Source organism: Lepus europaeus, chromosome 3 (assembly GCF_033115175.1).
Source record: "Lepus europaeus isolate LE1 chromosome 3, mLepTim1.pri, whole genome shotgun sequence".
Taxonomy (NCBI): Eukaryota; Metazoa; Chordata; class Mammalia; order Lagomorpha; family Leporidae; genus Lepus; species Lepus europaeus.
The window spans coordinates 94,257,782-94,281,888 of NC_084829.1; the positions used below are offsets into that span (position 1 = coordinate 94,257,782).

Here is a 24,107-nt window from a genome sequence, read left to right on the forward strand (position 1 = left end):
AAACTCCCAAATCCAACCACTTTTCTGCAGAAAGTCTCTCCTTATCAGTTCTTTGGATCCCAGTTCTTCTGATTAATTAACCTCCCACCTCCTTCCCCTTCCCCTGCTTAACCCTAATCTCAGCTCCAAGAATTTTTTCCTTCTCTCCATCAACTGGAAAGCTTCCTTTCTTCAAACTTAAAACCTCTCTTCTGTTTATGCTCCTTCTATCACAATGATTTGCTGACACTAAACTGCATGGATGAAGGGCACAGTATTGACATTCTTGGTGCCAGTGGTCATTAAATGTTTAAAATGCCCTTGGATCCAGAGTTCATCAATCCAGGAGTCTCCCAAACTAACCTAGTCCCTCACAGCCGAAAGGATCCAAACATCTTTATTTTCCCCAGTGATCCTCATACAGTGATCACCGGTATTCCTAATCTCCACTTTCCCAGGCAGCCTGCGTGCCATCCCACTTCTCATAATTCTGTAGAAAGGCAATAAAGTACAGCAGGTAGGAATGCAAGGCTCTGAAAATAACCTACCAGGCTTTAAACCCAGGACTCAACAGTAAGTTATCTTCAAAAAGTTACTGAAGCTGCTTTAATTTTCCCAGTAATATTGCTAACAGCATTTATCCTCACATCTCTGGTAAACATTAAACAAAGGAACATCTGTAAAATACCTAGAAAAGTGTCTACACTTAAGTTTTCTGGTTTGAAACTCCATGTACTTCCATGTACTACCCAAGTGCTCTCCTATACATAATAAAAAGCAGTGTACTAGGCCAATGAATAAGAGGCACTTTATCATGAGACACCATGTAACAACAGCCCTTAGAACAGGGAAGATGGGTCAGACCAAAGCAGTAGACAGTAATACTAGTATTCAAGTGTTGACCTTTACATGATAAAAGTTTTCATTTAGTTTCAAAAAGCCATTCTGTATTTTTTAAGTTCATGTTCTTCTTTAAACTATTCAATTGAATCAAACATATATTAGGTATGTTAATGAAACTCCATTTAAAAACAGCATTACTAGAAATGCTTCGTTCCATCACCATGCTGAATTCCTTAGCATCTTCCATACCTCTTCCAAAGGAACCTATCTTCCCTCTGCAGTACACTGATAACACTAACATTTCCACAAATCACATATCTTACCCTTTTGAGATATGCTTTTTTTAGCTTAATATAAAAACTCACTAGGAGGATTCCGAAAACCTAAATTCTGGACTGGGCTATGTGACTGAACTACAGAATCCGAGGTCATGTATCTCCTCAGGGGTATGTTCTCAATCACAAAAACCACCACTGTTCTTGGTCCTTTGTAGTCCTTTTATTATTTGCCTTCACAGTAACCCTTAGGTTTAAGTAAGGAAGCATTATACTCATTTTATAGTAGAAATTCCATCTCAGAGGCTATACAACCTACCCAAGATTCCACAGGTGCCAACATATTAAGTAAAGCTAAGTACTAGTACAGCCAAGTACCTAGTACATGTGTTTGTGCTCTCAAGTTTGTGAATGGGTAAAACAATTTCCCAGATTCCTTTCAATAATCACACTTTACATTTCCACTTGCTATTTTTATTATTCTCTCAACTATTATTAGTATCAGATTATATTTGATCAACAAATTCTTTAACATGGTTTCTTGGTTTAATTATTCTTTAAATTTTTCTTGCAATTCTGTATCAAATAAAGAAAAAAGCTATTTTTTTCAAATAATTCCTACTGTTATCTTTCTGAAAGCTTTTGACTTACTTGGCAATGCAAAAATTACTAACATTTTACATTTTATAAACATTAATTGTTTTTTAATAATTACAGTCATTTCACATCTAAATCAATTCAAAACAAAATAAAAAAACAGGAAGCAGGTGTTTAGCCTAATGGTCAAGACACCTGCACTTCATATGGGAGTACCTGTGTTCTATTCCCGGCTTCTGCTCCTATTCCTTCATATGGGAGTACCTGTGTTCTATTCCCGGCTTCTGCTCCTATTCCTTCTGTTCTATTCCAGCTTTCTGCCTATGCAGAGCTTCAGAGGCAGTAGTGGTGGCTCAAATAACATGGAGACCTGCATTTGGTTCTCAACTCCTGGCTCCAGCCAAGTTCATGTGGACATTTGAGGACTGAGCCGGAGGACCAGGAACTCTCCCTTTCTCTGTCTCTGATAAGTGAAAAAAAAATTTAAAGTCCTTGCTAATTCTTATTGAAGTAGTTTTCTAATTTTCTGTCCATCTCCTATCTGCCTTTATTGGAAAATATTCTTATTCTACCTCACTGTCAAATCCTCCTTTTCCTAACAAGAAAATGTGTTAGGAAAGCTTACTTTCAATGTTCCATGGTAAAAAATAAGCCACCTAAATTGGAAAGTGAAACTCCAAATGTTAAATGAGGGATTCAAGACATTTCCCAAGAGGCCATATAACTAGTTTAAAAGCTGGTAAGATGTGCCTAAAATAATACTTTAACTCTTTGACTTATAGTCATGTTATAAATCTGCCAATTAGACATATTGACATATACATTCAAACTATGCCCAAACCAAATTAAAATCCAAAAGAAAACAAAATACATTCAATGAGCAATACTGAGAAGTTAATAGCACTCAATAAACAGTATGCTCTCAGAAGTAGGGAGCATTAAACACCTGGCAATTTATATAATTTAATATGCTAAAAATGAGGAAATGAATGGGATGGTGGATGGGAAGTACACACAGGAACAGTAATTTCATGATTTTCTTCATTTTGGTTGTATCGCTTTCTTGTCTTCAGGAGGAAAAACTTTGACTTCAAAAGTGACAAAATATTTGAGAAGGGAATTTACATCTTTCAGTTCTAAATGGTATTCCTGTGCTATTTTGTTAGCAGTCCATGTCTCTGGATGAAGTTTATGATTATTGAGCAGTGTCAATGCTTCTACAATGGAAATTTTGCCTTTGGGAATGTTCTTAATATCCATCATATCAAAGTGATGGCCTTTCGGCAATCTGAATTCCTTTGGCTCCTGACGAGTTTCGGCATCTTTTACCTGGTATGGCAAAAACAAACAAACAAATAAATAAGGCTTTTAGAATGAGAGAAGATTAGATATCTACTTTCATACTTCTCAAATCTATACTATTCCCCTTCAAATAAATACTCCACATGCTTTCCCAAACTGCATTTTCTTATTACATAAACTATGGTTTAGTTGCACTTTTGCTGCACTATCTTTTTTTTTTGACAGGCAGAGTGGACAGTGAGAGAGAGAGAGAGACAGAGAGAAAGGTCTTCCTTTTGCCGTTGGTTCACCCTCCAATGGCCGCCGCTGTAGCGCGCTGCGGCCGGCGCACCACGCTGTTCCGATGGCAGGAGCCAGGTGCTTCTCCTGGTCTCCCATGGGGTGCAGGGCCCAAGGACTTGGGCCATCCTCCACTGCACTCCCTGGCCACAGCAGAGAGCTGGCCTGGAAGAGGGGCAACCGGGACAGGATCGGTGCCCCGACCGGGACTAGAACCCGGTGTGCCGGCGCCGCAAGGCGGAGGATTAGCCTAGTGAGCCGCGGCGCCGGCCCTGCACTATCTTTTTTTAAAATTTATTTATTTATTTATTTTTTTATTTGACAAGCAGAGTTAGGCAGTGAGAGAGAAAGACAGAGAGAAAGATCTTCCTTCCATTGGTTCATCCCCTCAAATGGCCGCTACGGCGGGCACTGCGCTGATCTGAAGCCAGGAGCCAGGTGCTTCCTCCTGGTCTCCCATGCAGGTGCAGGGCCCAAGCACCTGGGCCATCCTCCACTGCCCTCCTGGACCACAGCAGAGAGCTGGACTGGAAGAGGAGCAACCAGGACTAGAACCCAGCGCCCATATGGGATGCCAGTGGCGCAAGCAGAGGATTAACTAAGTGAGCCTCGGCATCAGTTCCTGCTACACTATCTTTTCATTAACTATAATTCTATGATCAAGAATTCATACAATTCTTGGAAATAACAACTGAATGGATACCATTCATCCCATATGTTCATCACATTTCATATACAGGTTCAGTATCCCAAATACAAAAATCTCAAATGCTCCAAAATCCTAAACTTTCTGAGCATCACCATGATGTCACAGGAGGAAAAGTCCCCCATTTTACCACCTGGGACAATTCATTGTCAAAACACAGGTGCACTCATAACAGTGTAAATTACCTTGAGGCTATGAGTATAAGGTATATGTAAGGGTAATTCAGAAAGTTCAGGGAAAACATAAAAGGCAAATTTATTGTAGAGTACAATTTTTAAAATTTGTGCTTAGAGGCTGGAACTGTGGCACAGCGGGTAGAACCACTACCTGCAAATCTGGCATACCATATGGGCAATGGTTAGAGTCCAGGCTGCTCCATTTCCCATCCAGCTCCCTGCTAATGCACCTGGGAAAGCAGCAGAATATGGCCCAAGTGCCTGGGCTGCTGCACCCAAGTGGGAGACAGAAGACGCTCCTGGCTGCTAGCTTCAGATCAGCCTACCTCTGGCCATTGCAGCCATGAAGGGAGTAACCAGTGGATGGAAGACCTCTCTCTCTCTGCCTCTGCCTCTCTGTAACTCTACCTTTCAAATAAATAGATGAATCTTTGGGGCGGGGGGGGGGGGGGAACCTGTGCTTTGGAAGATCTCTTTCACTCTCCTGCTCTCCCTTTCAAATAAATATTAATTTTTTTTTTTAAATAAGCAAATAAAAGCTGTGCTGTGTGTGTTTTGGAAGGGCATGATTCTCATGCTGCCCTAGCAGCTTACCTGACAGGCTCCATTCTGTTTCCTAGCTTCACTTTTCAAAAATTTTTTTTAAATATTTATTTATTTTATTTGAAAGGCAGAATTACAGAGAGGTAGAGAGAGAGAGAAAGAGAGACAGAGAGGGAGAGAGAGGTCTTCCATCCTCTGGTTCACTCCGCAAATGTCTGCAAGGGCCAGAGCTGGGCCAATGCGAAGCCAGGAGCCAGGAGCTTCTTCTGGGTCTCCCATGTGGGTGCAGGGCCCCAAGCACTTAGACCATCCTCTATTGCTTTCCCAGGCCATAGCAGAGAGCTGGACTGGAAGAGGAGCAGCCAGGACTAGAACTGGAGCCCATGTGGGATGCTAGCACTGCATGCAGCGGCTTTACCAGCTACGCCAAAGCACCGGCCCCTCACTTTTCAAATTTATTATTTTTCTTAAGATTTATTTTATTTATTTGAAAAGTCAGAGTTATAGAGAGAGGGGAAGAGACAGAAAGACAAAGACTTTCCAATCTGCTGGCTCACTCTCCAAATGGCCATGATAGTTGGGACTGGGCCAGGAATTCCACCCAGTGGGTAGAATTACATCCAGGTCTCCCACATGGGTCACAGGGGTTCAAGTACTTGGACCATCTTATTCTGCTTTCTCAAGCATATCAGCAGAGAACTGGACAGGAAGTGGAGTAGCAGGGACTCGAATCAGCGCTCCAATATGGAATCTTGGTATAGTAGAAGGCAGCTTAACCCACTATGCCATAATGCAGGCCCTGCTTTTCACATTTAATGCCTTTGAACACTTTGAATAAATTCAAATGCTGCTAGAGAACTTGCCTGAGAAAATAAATTATTGCCTCCAATATAAATAGGACCTAAGCATACACAGAGCCATCCATATCTGTCTAATCCAAGCTTAACTCCTTAATTTGTGCTCTGTATTCCATTCTTATTATCTAGCTACACCAACCATTCTCTCCTTCTCTTCAGCTGCACTCGGCCGACTGCTGCTTCCTGCCCAAAATATGAAATGCTAGTCACTATCTTTGTAAAACTCCCACTAAACTTCAAACCAATACCTCCTTTATGACGCTTCTTTTTCTTTAGTGAAGGTTTAAAGACAGCAACATCCACTATCCCTAATGATACCCTAGTTGCTTAATTCAGATGGCACCTTTCAGATCTTATTTGAAGTCACTATAGCATCTCACTATATCTGACACTGTTGACCACTCCCACATAGATTTTACTATCTTTCTCTTTGGTTTTCATGCCATGCCTCTCCCAGTTTCCCATCTATTTCTCCAGTGATTCCTGCTTGGTATTCTTTGTGGTCCCTTTCTCATCTGCTGCCACTTAAATGCTAGTGTGCCACGAGTTCCAACCCAGGCCTCCTTCTCACTCTACACATTCTTCCAAAATAATCTCACACAATCCCCATCTTCCATTACTATCTGTGATCTAAAATTTACACTGCTTCATGACTTCCAGACTTAAAGTCTCAAATGCCTAATGGGCTTCTCCACTTGGATGACCTACATGCACTTCAACGTCAGTGTCTAAAACTGAACATACAACCAATTCTACCCCCATATTCTCAATCTCAGTAACCAATACCACCCACCTCCCACACCCATGTCAGAAAATAAGGATTATGCCTGACACTTCCCTCTCTCTCACTGCATGACCAAATCCTTTTGACACCGCCTCCTAAGTCTCCCAAGAACCCATTCACTTCTCCCCTACGGCCACAGAATTACCCAAATCTAAGCCAATGTCACCTGCAGAAACTATTGCAAACATCTGTTAGCCAGTCTCCTTTAACTGAATAAAAGTGCATTTTGTTCCCTCCCAGCCCACTCGCTTGTCTGACGCCATTTTGCAATTTGAAGCCTTTTAATGACATCCCATTGCCCTTGAGATAAGAGCAAAATTTCTTAGCAAGACAAATAAGGACCTTCACTCTCTGGCTCTGTTATTTTCTAACCAAATCTTTTCTTCCAAATTCACCCTTCTCACTCTCCCCCAAAGGGAAGCATCATTCACTCTCATATCTTCGTAACACAATCTTAGCCTGAAATACTCATACTCACTTCTTCACTTTTCACAACTCAAAGCTTCTCTCACTTTCCTATTACCAAGTACATCTTCCTTCCACTCCAAACACATCTTTATTGAACCCTTCTAAATAGTATTAAATACTAAAATTAATACTAACTTTTTGAAACCGGAAACATTTAACAAAACCCAATATCCTCTCTTAATTAAGAAATACCAAAATTCTGAGGATAGAAATGGGATAAAAGTATTTTTTAGTCAGAAACCGCTATCATTTTATAATCAATGCTGAAAGATTAGAAGCATCCTGCAAGGAAAAAAACAGGTGAGAATGCTTTTAATGTTACAGACAACATTAAAGGGAGGATTCCAAGATGGCAGATTAGGGGTGTACGAAGTACACTTTCAGGAGAGAATTGGAGAGAAAACCGCACTGGAAATCTTACAAGAGGAAGAGAAACCCCGTGTACCTGTGTGAAGGGTATGGACATGCAGCACAAACACAGGCACCAGCTTGGAGACAGAGGTGAGACCAGACTGCAACAACCCATGGTGATAGAACCGAGGGAGAGCGAGGCTTCAGTCCTGACTGGAGCCCTGGGAGCCAGCTGTTGCTAGCAATTGCCTGCAGACCCAGTGGAAGTAGAGGGGGCACATTTGTCTCACTCCACTTTCCCCACAACAGCGCCTGCTGCCCCGCTGAAAGAGGGCAGGCACCATTTGGGGTCTGGGAGGAGTTGCACAAGACTTTGTGCACGTGCACAAGAACTAGCTGATAGAACATCACCTTCACAGCAGTACTGGCGGCGGTGGTGGAGCAACTTTCAGCCAGTGGCTCTTCTGTGCCCATGTGATCCAGTGATTCTAGCAGAGGGAACAATCTGCAGTCCCCACTGACTTTGAGTCTAGCTGGGAGGTGGCTGGGCTTATAGTAAACCCTGCACAGGTCATTTGTGCGGTTCGTACAGTGGCACAGAACACATTGGGGGCTAACACCTGGGCATTGAGATCTACAGGATTCTCGCTCCACCCTGGAGCACTGACCAGAGCTCCCTGGCCACACCCACCACATACTTTCTGATATTCACTCAAAGTGCAGACATCCCACTAAGCCATACAGAGGCACAGCTCAAAGATAAAAGCCACCAGAGGAAAAAACAAAAATAATCCCACTAAAAACAAACACAGAAATTCAATAAACAAGAACAGGAAGGCACCATGAACCCCCAAAAGAAACACAACACTTCAATATTAGTATGTGAAGATGAAGAGATTGAGGAAATGCTGGGAACAGAATTCAAAAAAATTATGAAAACACTACTCAAAAACAATCAGAAGCAAATCCATGAGTTAAAGAAAACCATACATGAATGAAATTTTTTCCCATGAAATTGAGATTTTAAAGAGAATCAAATGAAATATTAGGCATGAAGAATACAATAGATCAAAATGAAATATTAGAAATGAAGAATTCAGGCCGGCGCCATGGCTCACTTGGCTAATCCTCTGCCTGAGGCACCGCCACCCTGGGTTCTAGTCCCGGTTGGGGTACCGGGCACTAGTCCCGGTTGCTCTTCTTCCAATACAGCTCTCTGCTGTGGCCCGGGAGGGCAGTGGAGGATGGTCCAAGTCCTTGGGTCCCTGCACCCACATGGGAGACTGGGAAGAAGCACTTGGCTTCTGGCTTCGGATCGGCGCAGCACCGGCCGTAGCAGCCATTAGGGGAGCGAACCAACGGAATGAAGACCTTTCTCTTTGACTTTCTCTCACTGTCTGTAACTCTACCTGTCAAATAATGCATCTCAAGGATCTAGAAAAACAGCAAACCAAACCCAAAATTAGTAGGAAGAAAAAATAATTAACATCGAAGAAATAAAATTGAAACCAAAAAAACAACACAAAAGATCAGTGAAATGACTAACTGAAATGTAATGTATTGGAGTAAAATAGACATTTCAAGATCTGATGATTGTTTACAGCCCTTTTCCATTGAAGAACAGTGCTTTTTCTTTTATTCTTCATACTATTTGTTGAAATCTTTTACTCAGTGTAGGGTTAGCTATGTGATTATTAAATAAGCTGAAAACAGATCTCTGTAACAACTAGTAAGAGTTGGAATGTGAGAGGGAGGAGGAAGAAGGGTTGGAGCAAGGGAGGGAGGGAGGGTTGCGGGGGAAATGTCACTATGTTCCTAAATCTATTTGAAATACGTGAACCTTCTATAACTTAAATCAATTTTTTAAAAAAATAATTAAGTAAATTAAGCATAAATACTAGAAAAGGAGAATAAGTATAATTTCTTACAGATGGGAAATTATCTGTAGAACAATAAGAGATATAATAACTTAGCATGGGGAACAGCTGCAATACAAAATTACTAGCTTTCTAATATTCTAGCAATAGGCAGTTTTTAAAAAACCAGGGTAGGGGCCGGCGCCGTGGCTCAACAGGCTAATCCTCCGCCTTGCGGCGCCGGCACACCGGGTTCTAGTCCCGGTCGGAGCACCGATCCTGTCCCGGTTGCCCCTCTTCCAGGCCAGCTCTCTGCTGTGGCTAGGGAGTGCAGTGGAGGATGGCCCAAGTCCTTGGGTCCTGCACCCCATGGGAGACCAGGAGAAGCACCTGGCTCCTGCCATCGGAACAGCGCGGTGCGCCGGCCGCAGCGCGCTACCGCGGCGGCCATTGGAGGGTGAACCAACGGCAAAAGGAAGACCTTTCTCTCTGTCTCTCTCTCTCACTGTCTACTCTGCCTGTCAAAAAAAAAAAAACCAGGGTAGGGGCTGGCACTGTGGCGTAGTGGGTAAAGCTGCCACCTGCAGTGCCAGCATCCTACGTGGGGGCCGGTTCAAGTTCCAGCTGCTTCACTTCCAATCCAGCTCTCTGCTATGGCCTGGGGAGGGCAGAAGGTGGCCCGAGTCCTTGGGTCCCTACTCCCATGTGGGAGACCTGGAAGAAGCTCCTGGCTCCTGGCTTTGTATTGGCCCAGCTCTGGCTGTTGTGGTCTCTTGGGGAATGAACCAGCAGATGGAAGACTTTCTCACCACAGCCTGTAACTCTGCCTTTCAAATAAATAAATCAATCTTAAAAAAGGGGGAAGGGGTGAAAAAAGACCCTACCTAGAGCAATAACCTTCCTTCTATCCTTCAAAGACTCAACAATCAGAAGATACTGAGTCATCCTAAATTAATCTATAAATTTCAGTTCAATTAAACTCAAAACCCAAATAGGAGTTTTTAAAGACCATACCAGGGGAGCCAGCGTTCTGGTGGAGTGGGTAAAGCCACCACCTGCAGTGCCAGCGTCCCATATGGGTGCTGGCTGGAGTCCTGGCTACTCCACTTCTGATGCAGCTCTCTGCTAAGTCTTGAGAAAGCAGTAGAGGATGGCTCAAGTGCTTGGGCCCCTGCAGCCATGTGGGAAGATCCAGAAGCTCCTGGCTTCGAGTCGGCACAGCTCCAGCTGTTTTGGCCATTTGGGGAGTAAATCACCAGATGGAAGATTTCTCTCTCTCTCTCTGCCTCTCTATAACTCTGCCTCTCAAATAAATAAATAAATCTTTAAAAAGATAATAAAGACCATAAAGACCGTGCCAACTGATACACAGGTTGATTTGGAAAAAAATGAGAAAAAAAAAAACAAGAAATTTGGAAAAGAATGAGAGGTGACAAAAGTTATCAATACATGGTGCCATGAGTTAAGTCAACACCTACAACACTGGCATCCCATATAATTCTCAGAGCTCCACTTCTGACTCACCTCCCTGCTGATGCACCTAGGATAGTAGTAGAAGATGAGCCACATTTGGGCCCCTGTTACATACACATAGGAGACCTGGAAGGAGTTCCAGGTTCCTGGCTTCAGCCTGGCACAGCCCTGGCCATTGAGGTCATTTGGGGAGTGAAGCAGCAGATGAAAGACCTCTCTCTGTCTCTCACTCTCTCTGCAACACTTTCAAATAAATAAATCTAAAAATAATAATAATAATAAAATAGATCATGACATACTCTAAAGCTCTATTAATTAAATTTGTATGGCTGGGGCTGGCGCTATGGCATAGCATGTAAAGCCATTGCAGTGCAGCCATCCCATATGGGCATAGGTTTGAGTCCCAGCTGCTCCACTTCTGATTCAGCTCTCTGCTATGGCATGAGAAAGCAGTAGAAAACAGCCTAAAGGGCAGGCACCGTGGCTCACTTTGTTAATCCTCTGCCTGCAGCGCCAGCATCCCATATGGGCGCCGATTCTAGTCCCGGTTGCTCCTCTTCCAGTCCAGCTCTCTGCTGCGGCCCGGGAAGGCAGTGGAGGATGGCCCAAGTCGTTGGGCCCCTGCACCCACATGGGAAACCAGGAGGAAGCACCTGGCTCCTGGTTTTGGATCGGTGCAATTCTGGCCATACAGGCCATTTAGGGAGTGAACCAACGGAAGGAAAACCCTTCTCTCTGTCTCTCTCTCACTGTCTATAACTCTACCTGGCAAATAAATTTAAAAAAAGAAAAAGAAAAGAAAACAGCCTAAGTTCTTGGTCCTCTGCACCCATAAGGAAGACCTGGAAGAAGATCCCGATTCCTGGCTTCGGATTGGCCCAGCTCTGGCTGTTGCAGACATTTGGGGAATGAACCAGCAGATGGAAGACCTCTCTCTTTCTGCCTCTGCCTCTCTGAAACTCTGCCTTTCAAATAAATAAATAAATCTTTAAAAAAAAAGAATTTGTAGGGCTAACATACAAAAATAGAAGGAAAAAAAGTAGAACTGATTAGTCCATACACAGACCTTAAGATGTAAATATAGAGACAGCGGCCTGAGACATCGCTCCATGCCAACAAAGAGTACCTCGTCGCCCCATGTCAGCAGGAAGTAGCTCTAAAGACAGATTATCATCCCTCTACCTCTTCTGGACTTTTGAGACTAATGTAATCCCATACAACTCCTGCTTTATAAAAAACAAAAGGGGGGAATGTTAGGAAACTGGGGCAGTTTTAGCCAGGTGGCCACATGGCCCAGCTACCCAGGCTCCACCCCTCATCCTAATGTGATTCGCTGCTCCTGCTTCCCTGCCCATCCTCTGGCAAAGTTTTAAAAGGGCCTGTTCCTGAACACGTGCTCTCTCAGCTCTTCCCTCCTACTCTCTTGGTTCTTCTCTCTTGGCCCTTCTTTCCTGCACTCTCTTGGCCTCTCTTGTCTCTCTTCTCTCTCCTCTCTGCTCTCTCCTCTCTCTTAGCGACTCTCCTCTCTGTTTCTCTCTTATACTTTCTTTCTCTCTCTTTCCCTTCGCCGCCCCTTCACTCCGGTCTGTTGGGTGTTCCCCAATAAACCCTTTCCCTTAAAAAAAAAAAAAAAAAGAGGGCGGTGCCTTTCTCTGAAGGGAGGAGAGAACTTCCACTTTGACTATAACCTTGTCTAAATATGATCAGAGTCGGCAAACTCGGAAGGCTTCCATAGCCTTGGCAACTCATGACGACAGCCTAGGGTGGTTACTGGCGCCATAAACTAGAGTGTCAATTTGTTGGGTCAACAACAGGAGTCACTGTGCACTTGCTCCTCATGTGGGATCTCTGTCCTTAATGTGCTGTACATTGTGATTTAATGCTATAACTAGTACTCAAACAGTATGTTTCACTTTGTGTTTCTGTGTGGGTGCAAACTGTTAAAATCTTTACTTAATATATACTAATTGATCTTCTGTATATAAAGAGAATTGAAAATGAATCTTGATATGAATGGAAGGGGAGAGGAAGCGGGAGAGGGGAGGGTTGCGGGTGGGAGGGAAGTTATGGGGGGGGGAGAAGCCATTGTAATCCATAAGCTGTACTTTGGAAATTTATATTCATTAAATAAAAGTTAAAAAAAAATAAAAAAAGAGATGTAAGTATAGTAACATTTTGAGAGAAAAGGGTCTAGGTTGCTAAACAAGTTGCATATAAACAACTGGCCATTCATTTGAAAAGATGTTAAAATAGCCTCTGCAAATACCACATTTAATGCCAAGTAAATATTCTAACATGAAATAGTTATAAAACTACTAGAAGAAAATAAGATTTTTGATGATGCTACACTGGGTCCAGTCCTCCTGTACCATGAAGGACAAAGAGGCTGACATATTTGACAGAATAATGAACAGCAACAGCCAAGTCGGACAACAAATCTAGACATTATTTGCTATATGATAGGCACAGTTATCACTGATGTACAGACATCACAAATCATTAAGAAAACTATGGAATGCAGAAAACAAAAAGGACACATAGACAATTCAATTTTTTATTATCACTTCCCCAAAGGAGTCTTTTGAGACTTTTCCTAATGCTTCCCATGAAATTTTAATGCCACTATATACTTTTTCATGTATTACATGTATACCTGTGACTTATACATAAAAAGTGTTTTCTCTCATGCCCCAAGAGCCAATTTTTGAATGCATAATTTAGTATGATGTAAGAGAAAAAAACTTGGAAGTATTACTCAAGACAAGCTTAAAAATAGAGTGTACATCAATCTCTTAACCTTTTTACTGTGACTATCTAGTGTAACTGAATCTTACAATCTCTTTTACAAGCCAGTTACAGTTTTATTTTTCCTTTTATGAAAACTGTATTAAAAACTCTCTGTGCAGTCTACTTCCTAACTAGCAAAAAGTACCAGAGAATTTTAGAATAGAAAATAAAGAAACCTATAAGTAGCTGTGAATGCTTTTTCATCCATCAGTAAAATTCTTCCCATACCTAGAAACTTCCTGCCCCTGCACCTAGTTAACTCCAATTTTTCCTTCAGACCTAAGTTTAAATGTCATTTCCTCTGAAATCATCCCTGATTCAATGTCAAATAGATCCCTCCGATATACTCTCACAGTGCCTATACTTCTCCAGCAGTGATGTACCCCACATATAGCTGCACAATAGCTCCTCTTTTATTACCTGTGTGTTTTATATCAAAAGCTCTGTACCAACAACCAGGTCTGTTTTGTTTAGCACTAAACACAAAGTACTCGTATCCAGCACTTACATGGATTTATGGATTTACATATAAAGGGGACTTTGGGCCAGTGTTGTGGAGCAGGGGTTAAGTCATTGCCTGCAATGCCAGCATCCCATAATGGTGCCAGTTCGCGTCTTAGCTGCTCCACTTCTGATCCAGCTCCCTGCTAACGCACCTGGGGAAAGCAGTAGAATATGGCCCCCATCACCAACATGGGAGATCTGGATACAATTACAGGCTCCTGGTTTCAGCCTGGCCCAGCCCGACCACTGTCATCATCTGCAGAGTAAACCAGTGAATGAAAGATCTCTGTCTCTCCCTCTTAAGCTGTAACTCTGCCTCTCAGATAAATGAATCTTACATACATGAAGAAACTTCAAAAAGTTCATGGAAAATTCAAATTACCTTATAATTCCATTCTTTCACAAGCCTTCTGAATTTCTTCGTATTGTGTGGATAGACTTAGCTATTTACAAATTATACAAACTTGTTAATATAGGGATTCCCATTTCCAATATATTCTGTGACACTCTCCCTAATTTACATATCTAACCTGAATATATCCTTAAAATAACAATAAACTCAACAAAACCCCAAACAACACTAAAGGAATCCCTGAAATCAGAATATACTTCAATTGATATTAATTTGAGAAAACAGTATTAAAGCCCTCCTTTTGTAACTCAAATGGTTAATCCTCTGCCTGTGGTGCCGGCATCCCATATGAGCACCGGTTCTAGTCCCCACTGCTCTTCTTCCAATCCAGCTCTCTGCTGTGGCCCGGGAGGGCAGTGGAGGATGGCCCAAGTGCTTGGGCCCCTGCACCTGCGTGGGAGACCAGGAGGAAGCACCTGGCTCCTGGCTTCAGATCAGCACAACTCCGACCGTGGCAACCATTTGGGGAGTAAACCAACGAACGGAAGACCTTTCTCTCTGTCTTTCCCTCTCACTGTCTGTAACTCTACCCCTCAAATAAATAAAATCTTAAAAAAAAAAAAAATGGTTGGCCGGTGCCGCCACTCACTAGGCTAATCCTCTGCCTGCGGCACTGGCACCCTGGGTTCTAGTCCCGGTCGGGGCACCGGATTCTGTCCCGGTTGCTCCTCTTCCAGTCCAGCTCTCTGCTGTGTCCCGGAAAGGCAGTGGAGGATGGCCCAGGTCCTTGGGCCCTGCACCCACATGGGAGACCAGGAGGAAGCATCTGGCTTCTGGCTTTGGATAGGCACAGCGCACCGACCGCAACACGCCAGCCGTAGCAGCCACTTGGGGAGTGAACCAACGGAAAAAGGAAGACCTTTCTCTCTGTCTCTCTCTCTCACTGTCTAACTCTGCCTGTCAAAAAAAAAAAGAAAAAAGAAAAAGGCAGTAACTGGAAGTACTACAAGTTCTGATTTGTTATCAAATTCACATAGAGGCATTCAACTGATACTTCCACATGTCTTTTTAAATAATCAATGAATCAACTTGGGTACATACTAATACTTTCACGGGTAATTTTAAATATCCAATAAATCAGAGAGAAAATATCTTACTTAAACCATTGTGCTTATATTTAGTACTTAACTCTGATTTCAACTACAGAGTAGAGGAATCTCTGTGTACCACTTGCCAGTTCTCTCATCATTTTCCTGGAGCTAAAAAATAAGTAATTTATTGACAATTAAAATACACATTACCTGACATCCACAATGGCTAAATAGGTTATAGCCACACTAACTTAAGCTGCTCTGAGATATGAAAAGAACAAAGGGAAGACTATGTTTCCAAGGATCTGACAGAAATTTTCAGCAAATAAGTGGAAAAAAAAAAAAAAAGTGAAGACTCTGTGGGACAAACAGAAAAGACAGGAGCTGGCATTATGGCTAAAGCTGCTGCCTGCAAGCCTTCTAGAATCCCATATGGGCACTGGTTTGAGTCCTGGCTGTTGTGCTTCCTATCCAGCTCCTTGCTAGTGTGCCTGGGAAAGCAGTGAAAGACAGACCAAGTGCTTGGGCCCCTGCACCCTCTTGGCAGACCCAGAAGAGGCTCTTGGCTTTGGCTTGGCACAGTTGCAGCAGTTGTAGCCATCTGGGGGGTGAACCAGCAGATGGAAGATCTCTTTCCTTCTCTCTTTCTCAGTACACAATAAATCTTTTAAAAAAAACATTTCTTTAAATAAAAAAAAGAAGAGAAAGAAGGCAGAGACGCCACTGCAGTCAGCCACAAGGCACAGCCCACTGCCAGCTTATAGCTGCCATCTTATCACGCCACATAGAAGAAACTGCTACAAGCCCCAGTGCTCAGTTTTAGCTGACAGGAAATTCTAGCTACCCAGTGACCACCCCTCCTCTTTTTTTTTTTTTAAGATTTTATTTATTTGAAAGGTAGAATTACAGACAGTGAGAGGGAGAGACAGAGAGAAAGGTCTTCCATCCACTGGTTCACTCCCCAAATGGTTGCCATGGTCGGAGCTACGCCAATCCGAAGTCAGGAGCAAGGAGCTTCTTCTAGGTCTTCCACGCAGGTGCAGGGGCCCAAGCACTTGGGCCATCTTCCACTGCTTTCCCAGGTCACAGCAGAGAGCTGGATTGGAAGTGGAGTAGCCAGGACTAGAACCAGTGTCCATATGGGATGCCAGCACCACAGGTGGAGGGTTAACCTACTGTGCCACAACACCGGTCCCTACCCACTGACTTTTACTTCAGCCTGGAGAGCTGACTGGGGGCTGAGCAACAGCAGGGCTTGCAGAAGAGAAGCAGCCCTGCTTCCTTTCCCTCCCCCACTCCCAAAGAGCTCCACACTTGCGGGTGCACCACTGTTCTCCTACCAGCACCACAGTCAGAGTCAGGGCAACGTGTGGGGTAAAATGACATATCCCCTGCACCCTACAACTGTGGGAGTTTTTGGGCATTAACCTCAAGTTAGCTCTCGCATAACTTGCTCAATGTGAGCAAGGGGGATTCATCACCTTAGTTTCTGAGGGCTAACACCAGAAGCAGCCCATGAAAAAAGTCCGCTCCCAGCCTGGGAGATCTGGGTAATGACCTCACTATTTTCTGCAACACTAGCACTATAACAATCCATTTGAAATTTCTCGATGTCATTGGAATCTACCCAGTGGAGAGGGAAGAACCTTATCCATGTTCTACCTCTCTGGACTTATACCCTCCAGAGTAAAATCTGTATAATTGTAGTCACCCTGTAGTACTGGAACAGGGTCAATTCACATCCCCTCATTCCAGGACTAGGGTTGTTGGTATTATAAGCCACAGCACCAGTTGAACTTTCCTATCAGAACCTGAGGAAGGGTCCATCCATATCACACAGTCCTGGAGACACAGCAATTGGTGCTTTAAGCCCCAGCATCACTCAGGCTTGCCAGTAGGACAAGGGGACAGCCACCCCCATCTTCCTCAGCAGCAAGAACACCTGAGCTATCACATTCACCATGGACACTGACACTGAACTCTCTGTAGACCAAAGATACACACCCAAGGAAACCTTTATTCATCTCAAAGCCACACTTGTATCCTTACAAACTGCAGCAGACTAGTCTACTGTGTCACTTGAAGACACAGCTGACATTAAGACAAAATTACTCAGAGACCAGATTCTTGGTTTTCCTTAGACCAAAGTCAGAGCAACAAGTTAAATGATACCCTGCATTCCAGCTAAACCATCAACTCTTTCCAGCAAAACTTACTCCATAAAGAAGGGACAAATAAACCACATGGCAGATGTCAACAAAGGAACACAGCAGATATGAATAAGCAACATGGCATGCCTCCAAAAGAACATGATATTCCTCCAGAATTAGATACTGAACTGAAGGAAATCTAAGAAATGGCAGATATAGAATTCAAAATAATGATCAACAAGATGCAAGAGACTAGATAGATTAAAAAAAGAGGAAATCAATGAGTGACATGAATGGAAATATTACTAAGGAGATAGAACTCATTAAAAGCCAAATAAAAACTTTGGAGATGAAATCTTCAATCAGTGAAATAAAAAAAAAAGACGGAACTTAAACAGCAGAATAGAATTTCTAACCCTGAATCCAAAAATTTTGAAATAAGCCAAACAAAAATAAAGAGCAAAGACTTAAAAAGAATGAACAAAGTTTACATAAAACACCATTACATGACCAAAATTTGTATTATAGGTATTCCTCAAGCAGAAGAAAAGGAAAAAGGCATTGAAAATCTGCTAAATGAAATAATAGTTGAAAATTTCTTAGGTCTTGAAAGAAACATAGACATCCAGATACAAGAAGCTCAAAGAACGCCAAGCAGACTCAACCAATACTCTTTTCCAAGGCATATTGTCATAAAACCACCAGAAGTTAAAGAGGAGAATCCTAAAGACAATAAGAGAAAAGCAACAAGTTACACATAAAGGAAAACCAATTAAATTCACATCAGACTTCTCAGTGGAAACCATACAGGGCCAGAGAGAATAGGGTGATATATTTTAGGTCTTCAAAGAAAAAACTTTCAAACAAGAATATTAAATCCAGCAAAGCTATCCTTTAAACATGAAGGAAAAATAAAGTGTTTTTCTAGATAAGCAAAAACTGAGAGAATTCACCACCTCTAGACCAGCATTAGAAGAAATTCTGAAAGGCATCCTGCATTAGAAGTAAACATCAGCCGGCGCCGTGGCTCAATAGGCTAATCCTCCACCTTGCAGCGCCGGGACACCGGGTTCTAGTCCCAGTCAGGGCGCCGGATTCTGTCCTGGTTGCCCCCCTTCCAGGCCAGCTCTCTGCTATGGCCCGGGAGTGCAGTGGAGGATGGCCCAAGTCCTTGGGTCCTGCACCCGCAAGGGAGACCAGGAGAAGCACCTGGCTCCTGGCTTCGGATCAGTGCAATGCAGCGCGCCAGCCGCAACAGCCATTGGAGGGTGAACCAACGGCAAAAGGAAGACCTTTCTCTCTGTCTCTCTCTCTCTGTCCACTCTGCCTATCAAAAAAAGAAAGAAAAAAAAATTTAACATCAAGAAAACACACGATTGCCAAAATTCACTGACAGAGCAGACAGATTCAATGGTAGTTCAACATTTGCAAGTCAATAAACACCATAAATCACATCAACAGAAAGAAAAACAAAACCATATGTCATCTCAATAGATGCAGAAAAAGCATTTGGTAAGATGCAACACCGCTATATGATAAAACCCTCCACAAATTAGGTATAGAAGGAAATTCCTCAAAATTATAAAGGCTATATGTCACAAATCAACAACCAATATCATACTGAGTGGGGAAAAAACTAAAAGCATTTCCCCTCAGATCTTGAACAATGCAATGATGTCCACATTCACCTCTCTCACTCAATATAGTACTGGAAGTTTTGGTAAGAGCATCTCAGGAGAGGAAAGAAATAAAGGGCATCAAAATTGGAAAAGAGGAAGTTAAATCATTCCTGTTTGCAGATGACATGATGTTGTACATGAAAAAACTTAAACATTCCACCAAAAGCTGTTAGAATTGATAAACCAATTCAGGGGCCGGCGCCATGGCTCACTTGGTTAATCCTCCGCCTGCAGCGCTGGCAACCCATATGGGCGCTGGTTCTAGTCCTGGTTGCTCCTCTTCCAGTCCAGCTCTCTGCTGTGGCCCGGGAAGGCAGTGGAGGATGGCCCAAGTCCTTGGGCCCTGCACCCGCATGGGAGACCAGGAGGAAGCACCTGGCTCCTGGCTTCGGATTGGCGCAGCACACACATATATATATATATATATAATATACATATATACACACACATATACACATATACATATATGTAGAGGGATGAAATCAGATCCATATCTCTCACCATATACAAAAATTAATTCAAGATGGATCAAAGACCTAAATTTAAGACCTGAGACTCCAAGACACTGGTGTAAGGGATGACTTCTAGACAAGATCCACAAAGCACAGAAAACAAAAGCAAACTAAACAAATGGGACTATATCAAACTCAAAAGTTTATACACAGCAAAGGAAATGATCAACAGAGTGAAGCCACATTCAACAGAGTGGGAAAAATATATGCAAACTACCTGTCTGACAAAGGATTAATATCCCCAACATATCAGCAACTTTAAAAACTCAACAACGAAAAAACAACCAATCCAGTTATGAAATGGGCAAAGGACTTCAATAGCTCTTAAAAGAAATACAAATGGCCAACATCACTAGCCATCAAAGAAATGAAAATCAAAACCACAATGAGACATCACCTAACCCCTGTCCAGAAAGGCTATAGTCCAAAAGACAATAAGAAATGCTGGTGAGGATGTGGAGAAAAGGGAACAACTTACACACTGTTGGTGGGAATGTCAACTAGTGCAGCCATTGTGAAAAAGTGTGGAGATTTCTTTAAAAACTAGAAATAGAACTGCCATATGATCCAGCAATCCCACTACTGGGCTTATAGCCAAAAAACCTGAACACAATATATCAGTAATACCTGCATCACCATGTTTATCACAGTGCGGTCCACAATAGCCAGCATTTGGAACCCACTAAGGTGTCCATCATCAGATGAATGGCAAAGAAAATGTTGTGTATATATATATATATATATACACACACACACACACACAGTGGAATATTATTCAGTTGTAAAACAGAATGAAAGTCTACCATTTGCAGCAAAATGGACTCAACTGGAGGGCATCAGGTTGAGTGAAATAAACTGGACCCAGAAAGACAAATACCTCATGTTTCCCCTTTTATGTGGGTGCTACATTTTTTTAAAAATGTGTGTATCAGTATTGTTGCAAACACATTTTGTAAAGCTTTGTTTTATGCCTTTGTCAAACCAGTGGTTAAGAGTTTTATACTGCTACAGTTTTAATGATCTGTGAGTACCTTAAAATTTACTGTAAATGGGTAAAATGGTCATGTTTCCATTATTGTTTATAACTATTGTCTATATTTCTACTAAACAGGGGTCTTTTTGCTTTTTACTTGTTAAACTTATTTGGTGGAGTATTAAGACCATTTACTGTAATGTAATTTTAAAATGTCATCTCAAAACTAAAAAGAGAAGAAAGGAAAAGGAAAGGAGGGAGAGAGGAAGAGGGAATACCATTCTGTTCTTAGAACTGTATCTTCAAATCACATCGGAAGTTCAAAACTAAACATTTACATTTCAAATAATTTTTTAAATACACATTACCTGCACGGTAGTCACAGGATCTGTGGAATCAACATACACATCTTTTAGTAACGACAGCAGCTTGTCATCTTTTCTAGCAATTTCTCCCTTAATTTCTGGATGGTCTGGGTGGAAAGAGAAGGAAAAGTCACAATATTTGAAAGGCGAAAACTCCTTCAGATTCTAAAGAACACAAAACCGTCACTTCGACTTTTATTTTTAATAAACAATCTTTGGGCAGTTCAGGAAACCTTTCAAATTGACGTCAAAAGACTAGGCCCTCAGGGCCCGGCGTCCATCGTTCTGGGAAGACGCCTACAGCAGACCTGGCTGCACGCGGGCCCCTTCTCCCTCGGATTCTCTGTGCCCAGTCGCCGAGCACGAACGACCAAGGCCGGCCAGGGTCCGTGGGCGCCGGCCCCGGCCGCCACCTCAGGGACTGTCCTCGCCGGCCTCCCGCCCCCGGGCGAGGACAGCGTCAATGTCACCGAGCCGGCGGCTCCACCGTCCCGCGCCCTGCCCACCCGGGGCGCGGTGGCCGAGCAGGCGGACCTGCGGATCCAGGTCCCCGGGCGGAACAGCCCGGCCGGCCGCACCGGGACGCCGCGCCCCGACGCGCCCCCGCGCCACTCACGGCTCAAGTGTTCGCTGAGGAGGCTCTTGGTGGACGGGTGCTTGGGAGCGGGAGAGGGCTTCATCTTGCTGATTTCCCGTTCCGCTCGGTTCTCCAGGTTGAAGTTCCTGATCGCCCGCACCACCTGAGCCCCCATCTCTTCAGGACATGATGTCCTTAGGTTCACTCCGCACGTGGGAAAACACCGGCGCGGGCGACCTCTGGAGCGCACGGAGCATGCGCACGTATAGAGTCGCGCGGGTCGGGAAGCGAGCGCTAAATGTGCGCTCATCGCCCTCTCGTGGTCTGGAGGCCACACAGCGCGTTTCAGGCTCGATCGTTTCAAAGAGAGCGGCTCCTCCCCGGGACACTCTGGGGCGGGGCCTAAGGCCTGGTTCTCAACCTTGGAGCCCGTGGAGTCACTGAAGAAGATAAACAATTTCATGCTAGGCACCACTCCAGACTTTTAACTCTCAGATTTATTTATTTATTTATTTAACTTATTTAACTCTCAGATTGAGCCCTGGCATTAGTTAGGATTTCCCACGTGATTCCAATATTGCAGTCAAGAACTGAAAATCAAAGTCATAAGGAAATTGATTTTGAAGAAAAATAATGTAGGGATATTCATTCTTGATGAACATTCTGGGCCATTCTTCATTTCCTGTCCCGTTGCCTGATGCATTTCCAGCCACCAAATTCCCTTTTTCCATTAGATTTCACATCCCACTCTCATAACTCATTTGACCTAAAGCTATTGCTTTTAGTTTGTTTTCTTTGCCCTCTATATTTTTCTTACTAATTTATTTCTCCATACTATTAAATACTGAGTCTCCTCATTTTTCTCCAATGTTTCTTCTTTCATCTGCCTCTCCCATTTTATGTACATCTGGGAGACCTCTGTGTAACTTAATGAAAGAAACAGCCAGTACAGGGCTAGGGAAAACTGAGTGTTAGAGATTCATATTCTCTCTCTCTCTCTCTCTCTCTCTCTCTCTCTCTGTGTGTGTGTGTGTGTGTGTGTCTCCTTCCCTCTATTCATCCATTTCTTTCTCTCCTTTCCATTTCTGGTACAGTAGTGCTGCTTTTATTTAAGATTCTTGGGAAATATTGTGATGAATCTATGATAAAAGAAGTCCACCAGGAAGAAAGCAGCAGTGTATCTGAAGCTACAAATATTTGGTATTTGAGAATAGCAAAACAAAACCTGGTTTTGGTATTCTCAGCTCTGCTTCATGAAATAAGGTAGATAGGTTGTTTTTAGCCAATTTAAAGTGCAAAGAGAATTGATGTTAATTGAATCAGGACCAGCATGTGGCACAGCAGATTAAGTTGCTGCTTCCAATGCCAGCATGCCCTATCAGAGCCCCATTTCAAGTTTTGGCTGCTCCACTTCCCAACCAACTTCTAATGTGCCTGGGAAAGCAGTGGAAGATGGCCCAAGTGCTGGGCCCCTGCCACCCATGTGAGAGACCTGGATGGATTTCTTAGCTCCTGGCTTCATTCATATTCTCTCTCTCTCTCTCTCTCTCTCTCTCTCTCTCTCTCTCTTTCTCCCTGCTTTTCAAATAAATATCTTTTAAAAAGAGAGATAATTGAGTCAAAGCAGTGAAAAAATAAGAAGCAAAGAGACAGTTTTAAGAAAACAGATGTAATTATTAAATACAGTGCTTAATCATAGCAAAAGCATTATTAGAAGGAGCACAGCTTCCACCATGGATTATCAGGAAACATTTCCACGTGAGTGTTTGAAATTTGCAGGATTAAAGCCATTTTGCTCTGCTGGAGCTAACTGGAACGTTATCCTGAAGGTGGCAGGCTGCTCCAAGATTTCCATCTTTGAGATTTTGAAGCCTGCTCGTGACTTGGTGCTTCTTAGCCAAGGTATTCATATTTCTGTGGATGCTAGAAAATTTTCATCCGCTTCATTATGTCTATAAATGTTCATAATAATTTTGATAGCTATTCTGCTCACTCCCTGTTATTTTAAAAGTGAAAATGTTTGCAAGAAATCTACCAGACTTCTGACAGCATGAAAATGTAATGTTAGTAGTCTTGGGGCATGGCGCTGGCACTGGTTCGAGTCCCAGCTGCTCCACTTCTGATCCAGCTCTCTGCTATGGTCTGGGAAAACAGGAGAGGATGGCCCAAGTCCTTGGACCCCTGTGCCTGCATGGGAGACCCAGAAGAAGCACCTGGCTCCTGACTTCGGATCGACTCAGTTCCAGCTATTGCAGCCATTTGGGGAGTGAACCAGCAGATGGAAGTCCTCTCTCTCCTCTCTCTCTCTCTCTCTCTCTCTCTCTCTCTCTCTCTCTCTGCCTCTGCCTCCCTGTAACTCCACCTTTCAAATAAATAAATATTTAAAAAAATTTTTAAATAACATATAAAGAATTGTTGGGTCAGTGGAAATTACTACATGAAAGAATTTCTTAAATTATTCCATTCAGTTAAAGCTGATTCAACATTTAAGGAGTATCTAACATGCGTTAGCTGCATTGCCTGGTCTTGTCCAGGACTGCTCAGGCAGGCATACTCCCCTAGAAAAGCACAGTTAGCTGCCACCTTGGGGAATCATCATGGAAATACAACCCGAACTATGAGTGCATA

At 43.0% G+C, this 24,107-nt stretch overlaps 1 protein-coding gene across 1 annotated transcript; it reads right to left on the bottom strand.

Moving 5' to 3' along the window:
* Nucleotides 1-419: 419 nt before the first annotated feature.
* On the bottom strand, nucleotides 420-21,733 carry NDUFAF4 (NADH:ubiquinone oxidoreductase complex assembly factor 4). The gene is made up of 3 exons (XM_062186520.1): nucleotides 21,519-21,733; nucleotides 20,906-21,009; nucleotides 420-3,023 (listed from the first exon to the last, which is right to left on the bottom strand). The coding sequence occupies exons 1-3, from the start codon at nucleotides 21,652-21,654 to the stop codon at nucleotides 2,736-2,738; spliced, it is 528 nt and encodes a 175-aa protein (XP_062042504.1). The 5' UTR covers nucleotides 21,655-21,733; the 3' UTR covers nucleotides 420-2,735.
* Nucleotides 21,734-24,107: the final 2,374 nt, after the last annotated feature.